General features: G+C 36.4%; 1 protein-coding gene across 1 annotated transcript in view; it reads left to right on the top strand.

The window, feature by feature from the left end:
- The window catches only part of LOC106536581 (mucin-15), a 22,802-nt gene extending 21,360 nt beyond the window's left edge, over nucleotides 1-1,442 (top strand). Inside the window, exon 4 of the mRNA XM_014033885.1 lies at nucleotides 105-1,442. Coding sequence (XP_013889339.1) covers nucleotides 105-220 — 116 coding nt within the window. The 3' untranslated portion in view covers nucleotides 221-1,442. The remainder of the gene's footprint in view (nucleotides 1-104) is intronic.
- Nucleotides 1,443-9,940: the final 8,498 nt, after the last annotated feature.

Raw genomic sequence — 9,940 nt, 5'->3', positions numbered from 1 at the left:
TGTATATATATATTATGTTTTTTATTTTTATTTTTTTATTTTTGCAAAGACATGCCCACAATAAGCTTGTAGCATTAATTTAACTGTGACTTTCTCATTTTCAGTTCTCAGATTAGACAACTGTGAGCCTTTGGACTTGAACTTCGGTGGAGCAGCCTACAACAACCCAGGACTCCAAAGGGACCATATTCAAATGGACAGCCTTTCAGCACGACGCTAACACTTTAAAGACTGCTGTGACCAAAACTCCCTTAAAAGAACGTCTGTCAAATGCAGTTTTTGCCTTTTGTTGGAATTTTGTGGAAAATGTGGAGTTGTGTGTAAAAAAAAGTAAGAAAGAAAGAAAAGAGGAAAGGGTTTTGTCCAAATCTACTTTAAGTTACCCACATTTATATTTTGGATACAGATTATATTTGTTATATTTATTGCACTGAGAAGAAGAATGGATCACTTTGATAATCTATCTATTGAAGGTACACTGTAGCCAAACTGAACACGTAGGCTGCCAAATGAATTATATGAAGGTTTTTCTACTCAAGAAATAGGCTACTTAGTTCTTAATGAAGGATATAAAAAACAACATTCACCAGACCTTTTCATCTAATTTCAGTTAGGTTTTATTGTAACCTAAAAACACATTTTGCATGAATTTGTTTAAATGATTTAAAAAAATAAGCAGACATGAACATATAAACATATCAGCTAAAGACAAGAAAGGAGAATATGGCAGATTTGAAACCATTAAAAAAGGAAGGAAATGATGTCCCTGCTGTCAAATTTACAGATGACACAGCTGGTCTAGTGAGGCATTTTGAACAAAATTCAGAAGCCATCGTGAACAATAACTGTATCCGTATCAGCAATCACCTGCTGTCACCACATAATTTAGGCAATAACAAGTCATATTTGGACTGCAATATTCCTACAACTGGCAGTTGCAGTCAAAACTAAAGACTTGGGTTTGTTTTCTGCACCAGAGAGGGAGGTGGAGGAAGGCTGGAAGCTGTTTTCTTATTCATAGAATGAGATTTTTTTGTATGCTGAAAGGGAGTTGTGTACCTGGTCTTTGCATTACTCAGTAGCAATAATGATATCTTCATAATGCACGCTTTAAGTCTTCCGACCTCCAGGTGTCTGGACAGAAAATTGAGTTTGTTGTAGCAACAGTGTGCACCTTGGAGGAGTACGTAGTGTTTACGTCCTGCACAGAATACTATAATAAATCAATTAATGTTCAGATTTTCTTTTCTTCCAACTCTGCAGCAATATGGATACAGATGTACAGATTAATGCATTTTTTTCTCTGCATTTTCCAAAATTACATTTTAAATTGTGCTCTTTTCTACACTTTCTTACTATTTGCTTATGAGGAAGAAAACCTATATTTTACATTGATTATGTCAAGGAAATTCATGCAGGAAATAAATCTTTTTAGCTCTGTACATGCTTTCACTCATCATTACTCGAATGACACCTGCACTCAATCAACAGGCACTGTGATTATGACTGATACGTCCCTGGGCTCAGCCTAAACAGCCAACAACAAGTTAGAAAATGTTTTGCTGGGTGGATGGATGCAGCAGGCGGGGCAGATTTGCTTCCTTCCTCGATGTAATTTCTGACATCAATCAGTGCCTTGGGTTGCTGCTCTAAAGAATCACTGCAATTACTGCTGAAATAAAACAACCAATAGATAAAGAGACTTCAGCACCTTGGTTTGTACAAGGATCCAGACCTTGATAATGCAGTAACAAACAACCAAAATACCAAAGCTTTTGCTTTGTTTTGTGTCATAATATTAGGTGACTTTATGTTAAAAAAACACAGTTTCTTTTCTAAACAACGCCGAGGGAGCAACATTTTTTCAACTGAAAGCCTTGGATTACTTAAAGGAATAATGTCCATCTCTGTTTATGTCATTGTTTTAGACAAGTGGTTCTCAAACATTTCAGCCTTGACCTTCAAAATACCAGCAGCAGAGACCTGAGTCACCAAATGTTGTTAGATCATAAACATTGTTTTCACGTCAAAAAAAAAAAAGATCATAGTAACAATATTTATTATGCTATTTTTGTCCATTTTAAGTGCACTAGCCACACTCTTTTGTAACAAAAAAGGCAAAAAATATTGTTAGTTGTTATTTTCTAATATAATCAAGTCAGAAAATATTTTCAGGACCCCACCTTGATGTTTTGGGACCCCATTTTGGGTTCCAACCCAACTTTGGGAACCACTGTTTTAGACTAAGATCACGTTATGTTAAGAAATTACAAAGCTGTAGCCCAGTTTGTCAAAAAACATTATGTGAGGCCGGCGTCACACTCTAAGTATGTGTTGTTAATGACTTCAGCTGTTATTGAATTTAAACTGAATTTGAATGCAGTTTTTGTAAATATCACTAAGTCATACACATTTTAGTTTAAGTCATATTTAATCGATAGTTTTCAGTTTGTAAATGTTATTGATGAACCTTCTTCCTTTACCAGAGTAAGTCATGGAGTTCCTCAGGGTTCAGTGCTTGGCCCAATTCTCTTTACTTTATATAGGCTTCACTGAATAATTATTAAACAGCATGGGATAAATTTTCATTGTTGTACTGACAATACTCAATTATATTCATCCATGAAATCTGATTAATTCAACCAGTTACTTAAATTATAAGCATGTCTTAAACTCAAAACCTGGATGACTTAATTTTCTGCTTCTACAGATAAGAGAGAGGTTGTGGTTTTTGGATGTGAACATCTTAGGAATAAACTTTGCAGCCTTTCACTTCCTCTGGATGGCATTAATATGACCTTCAGTTCTAATGTAAAGAACCTTGGTGTTATTTTTGAGCAGGATATGTCTTTTATCACCCACCTTCAATATGTTATCAGGCCTGCCTTTCGCCACCTGTCTTTTGCTTTGTCTCTCTTCCAGAAGAAAGTACACCTGGGCCAGTTCCGTGTTTCTCTGTATCTCTTTCCCGTCCCCTCAAACCCAGTCGAGGCAGATGGTCGCCTGTCCTCAGCCTGGTTCTGCTGGAGGTTTCTTCCTGCTAAGAGGAAGTTTTTCCTCTCCACAGTCACCAATGTGCTGCTCAGGATGAGAGAGTGAAAAAAGTGATTCAACACAATCTGCTGGCTTCTTTAGATAGCTTTTTTATTTTAGTTTTTTTTCTATATTAACAAGCTGAACTGAATTGAGTTTAATTTATGGGTTGGATAATGATTAGCTGAAGATGCCATTTTGAAGTGGACTGACTCCAAAGGTTAATCACTTGTAGACATACTGCACACCCAATAATTGTTTTATGAGAGTTTCATTAACATCGGTCCAATGGTTCACGAGATATTTTGTCAACAGACAGAATTGACTTTATAAATTCATTAAATGAAGCTAAGCATTTAAAAAAGTGCGCAAATATTCCTTTGAGGGTTTTGGCAAATTCATTTGTACTTCCAGGAAAGCTCAGGTAGTTGCAATGAAATGAAACGATCCCTATCTAAATTGAAGCTATGACCAGTCTCACCGGCTAAATTTGAATTCATTACCTTTCAGATAATTTGCTGAAAATGAGTTGAACCTACAAGCTAAACCTTTTGTAAATCCCAAATCAGCGTTGCTTTATCTGACGAGCCTCCGTAACAGTTAAACGGTCAACAGTTCATAATGCTGGTAGCCAGAAATTTTTTAATTAATACGGGGTCTCATCGTTGACTGGGAGGTGGAATTACAGAGTCAAAGAAGAAGAGTTCCTCCAGATGTGTTTAGTGAAGATCAAAGCTGCATATTTGGTCATTTCTTAGGTGAACACACTCTAAAGAGCAATCGAGTCTACAGGCTGTGATGTGTTCTGTCTCTGAAAGGTGAAGACGGACAGATGATTGGACTCGTGTTTGTGTGTCCGTTACAAATGTCTCATAAACCAATGAGCAAATTTGAAAGAAACTCACCAAATTAAACACTGGATGTATCTGCAACCAGTTAACTCCTACACAATTCAAGAAGGCCACCACAGCCAATTCAACTTATAATACACAAAAAAGGGAGATAATGTAGTCAGCTTCAGAGATATTGGGCTAAATTCCAAAGTTTTAGCAGCTGAACAGATCCAACAGCTTATTCTGGCTCTAACAGAATGTGCAAGATTTTTTTTACGTTTAAAACATTGTCATCAGCTATTTGGAGTAAAATCTCATGAACCAAACTAACAGAAAATAGTGAATGTACACCTACAAGAAGCTTGAATTTAAATGGGAACCTTTTAAATCAACCTGATTCAAGAGTTTTAATATACCTGACTGATCTTAGAAAAGACAAAATGGCTATAATTCAGTACATTTTACATTATTACATTAGGCTAAAATGTGATGTTTTGTAGCTGAATGTGTAACAGCTCAAGATTTTTTCATCACCATTTTTTTTCAAAATTTGACAAAAATGGCCACAACTCATTTCTTAGCATAAGATTTGAGGGACTGTTTTTCTTTTTTAAAAATGAAATACAAATCATTTTGAACACATTATATAAAAAATATGTGTGTAATAATGACCGTTTAATAAAATGTTCCCAAACAACAAAGACAGAAAAATGATTTGGTTGGGATTATTTTTAAAGGCACTTTAGCAGTCCTAATGCATCCACAGCCTCCCATGTTTGGTCAATGAACCCCGTTAGCTCACGGAAGCCCATGGAGCACCTGACTCTGTCCCTGCGAGCCCAGTGAGGATGCAGAGGTGAGTAACAGGTCGTGACTCACATTTAAATGGTCGAATTTGTGAACGCCAGTTCAGCCCCACAGCTGTTCTTTTGATGCTTCTACAAGTCAAACATAGAACACTTCAGCCCTCTCGCTCAGTACGTCAGAACTGTTTTTGAAGCCTGAGCTCTGAACAGGAAACCTGTGCCAATTTCACTTTCACAGAGACGCTCTGATGTCACTCAGTGTGTCAGCTTTCACACGAGGAAACATTTATCTGCTATCTAACATTAGCCCTGTGGTACTTCTGTTGTTTTGGATAACATTTTTTTAAATTGAAAATGATGTGATGGTTTCTTATGTCTGTTGTTTTACTTCTTATTTCTTTAATCTCACTAATTAGCATTTGCAAATAAAAAAGTCTGCCTTTGTTTGCTGGAAAAGGACAAGAGAACAGGACATCTGCTTGTGTTAAATATTAAATTTCTCATCTTTCAGTTATTGCAGCATTCGTCCCATCCCTCAGTTAAGGTAATGAGTCCACATGCAGGGATTTCTTTTTTTTCCCAGCATTTATATTCCAGTCATGTCCTATAAACACAACTATATCACAACACCGTGTGCCATTGTCACAGGCTCAGCAGGTGTTAAGGTAGCATTGACAAAAAAGTCAAATTTAGTCAGAGTCAGATGTAATACCAGGAAGCCGGAACTATTTTCTGTTTTCCAAGAATACAAACCCAACACTGTGAAGAGCCATCCTTTTTTGAACGTGAATATTTTCAAGGAACAAATGACCTCGGGGAATGCGTCTACATCTTTCTAAGAGATCAGCGTGAAGACAACAAAGATGTCCTGCAGCATAAGGCTTTGTCCTTCATAATACCTACTGGAATATTTTACGACCGAGAAAAGAAAGCACAGACCTGAGGGACTTTCTGTACTGTTCTCACACCAGCACAGCAGAAAATGATGATTCCCAATGACTCCCGTGTGAAATACAGAGTATATACAGCAAATATGAGGTATAACAAATCAGCCAAGTCTGCAGCTGGAGGTGCAGGATATGGTTTAAGAACAACTATAACACAAGACTTGCACCTGTCTGGGCTTTAGGTTTTAAACAAGATAGATACATTTTTATTTGTGCTTTATTTTCTTTATCCATTTATTATTTCCCTGATCATTTTTTGCCACGTTATAATGTAGAATTATGTTGTTTAAATCAAGTGGTCCATTCACTTGTGCTAGAAAATTTCTGTGTTCATATAAGAAGTAGCCAAAGTTTGCCCAAAGTAAAGTATGATGCTCCACAAGTTAAACAAAATACTGAAAGTGAGGTTTTATGTTTTTAAGGAAAGAAACTGTTGCTCAGTAGTGCATCATCTATGCTTCGTAGGCTCACAGCCATTGTTCAGACGTGAAGGAATCATAAATAGGCAGGCAGGTTGGCTAAACCACAAAATCTTCAACAAAAGCTAATCCAGTGACGCCTCAAACGCAGAACAGCTAAAACACTGGCTAAACATGAGCAGGGAAGAACAAAGATTAGTCAGTAAATTAAAAACAACAAACATAAACACACACTAAGATAAATCAAGAAGCCGGTTTACGTTTACCTGAGTGTGAAACAGAAGAGATCACAAGGTTTGTTCCTAATAACTGCTTCAGTTTATTTAAACAAATCCATATAAACTATAAACGATTTCCTGCCATTTGATTAAAGAATAAGGGTGTCTGTAGGTCTAAACAGATTATCACGACAAACCTGTAAAATGTCTGATATGATGAAAGTCACAGGTTAACTAGAACACATTTAAAATAGCATCATAAGGTTGACAGAAAATGTTCTTATGTTTAATAATCCCCAATTATTGTTGGCAAGATTATTGATTTGAACGTTTAGCCTGTTCTCTTGTTTCCCGCTTGTTTTCCTTCCAGTTTCATGTCTGTGAGTGGTTCCTGGAGCTCCGCCTGTTTTACATGAAGCTTCCCACATCCAAAGTCAGATTTCTGAGTCGACTCGTAGAGCTGAATCCCACTAAGCACAGTTCCTCATTGTTAGAGTTAGCTAAGCCAAATCTTTAAAAGAAACCCTGGGTAAGTTGATCGTTGTAGTAAAGGGCACAGGTGTGACATAGCAGCAAAAAGCAACTGACAGAACAAAGAACAGGAAGTAAGGTTTGCAATAAAAAAGGGACAAACCAGTCACAGCCAGGAGGTTAAGAAAACATTAACCCCAACATGTGCAGTACTTCAAAAAGCCAAACAATAAAGCCAACACTAAACCTACAGAGCATGACACTCAGGGACAAGAACATCAGTCTTTTCATTTAACCTCTTTGTTTTTTACCCACTGCAGGCAGAAACCAAACAAAAAACCAGGGAGATGATAAACTGTATATTCAAAATGGCACATAAATGCAAGGATTTTGAAGGATACCTTGTTTTGTACAGTAGACTGGTAGTCCTTGAATGGGAGGATGGGGGTGGGGGCGGGGGGTGCCCAATAATGATAAAGGTAACACTGCATCACTTGAAAGAGCAATTATTATCATCTTTTAGCATTAAAATATTTTTGCTACATTTAATCATATTTTTTATTTAAATATCTTCTTAAAAATCTATTTACATTAAACAAAGCAAAATTTAAAAAAAATCTTTTTTACAGAATTTATTTATTTAAAATTATATTTATCCTGAATACCTTCAGCCTTCGAGGTATTCCCAAGGCTTAACAACTTCTGTGAATCATACACAATAAGAGTTTTTGACATGAGTTTGTACATTTATGTCACCTTGTTTCTTTTTGTTCCAGTAAAAAATACATTTCTGAATGATTAACACAATTTAGAAACAAAGTGTTTGGAATAAAACAGAAACTGAAAGATTTCCCAGCTGCATTTAGTAACTCAGAGAACTAGAAGGACGTGGTGACAGAAAGAGGCTGGTGTTACAGCTTGTCTTGCCAAGAATGCTTTATGAATCCTCTGAGAAATTCTACTAAAAGAAGGAACAGAATGAACTCATGGTTTACAATAAATACATAAATAAATAAAAAAAAACAACATACAACCAAAAAACTGTAGTACTTTGTAGTAATGTACTGTGATCACTTCAAGTTATTTTGTCATAGATAAAAAGGAATGCAATTTGTAACCAGACATGGGTTTTTACGATGTAAAAACAAGTGTGCATTGCCATATAGCATGTCATTGCAGCATGGCTGTGCCTGCAGCATTGGACTTGCAGAATGAACTTTGACCAAGTTCAAATGTGTTTCTATACCAGCTTGTGCCTGTCACGTCAGCAGGTGTTCAGAATTAAAGTAATTGTGCGACAATAAAAAGTTTGAAGAGATTTTTTGTTAAACTTGCATTAGCTGGATTTTGAAACCTGATCTCCCACATGAAAGCCCGTGACATAGACCATTAGACTGTTGGAGCTGTGGCAGGGGGTGGTGCCAGGAGTTGGTTTGTATGTGTGCAGAAAGAGGCCACATTGCCAATTCAATTATTGACACTAAACTGCATCATATTACAGCAATAGAGCAATATTAAGATAATGATATAGTAAAACATCAAAATACAATCATATTAGTATTGTAAACACTGAACTATTGAGATTAAATATAAAAAACTATGGTGCAGTACCAAGTTGAGTACAGCTGGGGGCAGTATTGGACCATTACAAGGCCCCATTTACTCCCATTTTATGAATTTGGAATAAAGTTTCAACATTAATATTTCAAAAACTACAAGTTGTACAGGTACCAAAAGGCATAKCAATCATTTGGCACAGGACMTTTACAGATAGAAATTACAATGGCAGCAGTAGGACAAAGTAGGCAGGAGCATTGGACTTTCAGAATGAACTTTGACCAAGTTCAAATGTGTTTTCTATACCAGCTTGTGCTTGTCACGTCAGCAGGTGTTTGTWATTAAGGTAATTGCGTGACAATATGAAGTTTGAAGAGATTTTTGTTAAAGTTGCTGGATTTGAACCCTGATCTCCCGCATAAAAGCCGACAGTGCTCATCATGAGACTATAGGAGATGTGGCAGAGGACAATCCCAGGGAGTGGATTGTATCTATACAGAAAAAGTTTACCTTGCCAATGCAATTATTGACACTTAAGTGCAATATATTACAGCAATCAGACAACATAAATACAGTATTACAGTAAAACATCACAATACAATCATATTAATATTGTAATCACTGAACTACTGAGTTTAAATATTATGAAACTATGGTGCAGTACCATATTGTGTAGATGCAGCAGGGGGCAGTATTGGACCAATTCAAGGCTCCATTGACTGCCATTAAAATTTATTAAACATTAATATTTGAAAAACTATGAGTTTTACAGGCACCAAAAGGCATAGCCATCATTTGGCACAGGGGCTTTACAGATGTAAATCACAATGGCAGCTCTAGGACAAAGTATGCAGGAGGAGAAGCATGGCAAAGTTGAGATGACTTGGATGGGAAACGAATCACAATAGTGTGCACTGCATTGGCAATGCACACTGATTAATGGGATTTTGACTAATGTAATTGAACATTCAAGATGTTTTAAGATGAAAGACCTAAATATTTTTAATAAGTTGCTGACAATTCAGTTTGGTTTGCTCATATCCTCATAAGATATTGATAACAAATCTAGATTTGCACACATAAAAAATAATAATTTCATTGTTATTTTTACAATAGTCACCCATTTTCAGTTCACTTTGTATTCAGTCCACATGCTTTACATTACAGGTTTTCTTCTGGAACATTAGCTGCTCTGTATCATCAGGATGAAGTAAACTATGCTGTACTGCAACTATGTCCCCAGTGAAAGGTGCTAAACACTCTTTCGGGGTGTTTGTTGCCTTTCACTTGCCTTCCAATTATGATGAGAGTGGTGGCCTGGTTATGTCTTACTGATATAAGCTTTGTTAAAAAAAATAAACTTGACAATCTTAGGTTGGACAGAATCAGCTGCTTGGGATTGTTTCAGCTCAGTGATTTTTTTCTGCCTGATTTTTTTTTTGCCATGATAATCACAAAAACTTTAGTGATCAGTAAGAGCTCAGAGTTCTTGTTGATATTATTTCCTTTGGCTTTTCCCTTTTGCAGGAGTCGCCACAACGAGGGAGCTCACATGAAAAAATTGCAAATTGTTTTATACCAGATGCTAGGTAGTCATTTTTATGATTTCTACGATTTATTAGCAGAAGCAGGCTAATTCAAAAGGCTAACTAGTGT

Source organism: Austrofundulus limnaeus, unplaced genomic scaffold (genome assembly GCF_001266775.1).
Source record: "Austrofundulus limnaeus strain Quisiro unplaced genomic scaffold, Austrofundulus_limnaeus-1.0 Scaffold1884, whole genome shotgun sequence".
NCBI lineage: Eukaryota > Metazoa > Chordata > Actinopteri > Cyprinodontiformes > Rivulidae > Austrofundulus > Austrofundulus limnaeus.
This window is presented reverse-complemented; position numbering and strand designations above follow the sequence as displayed.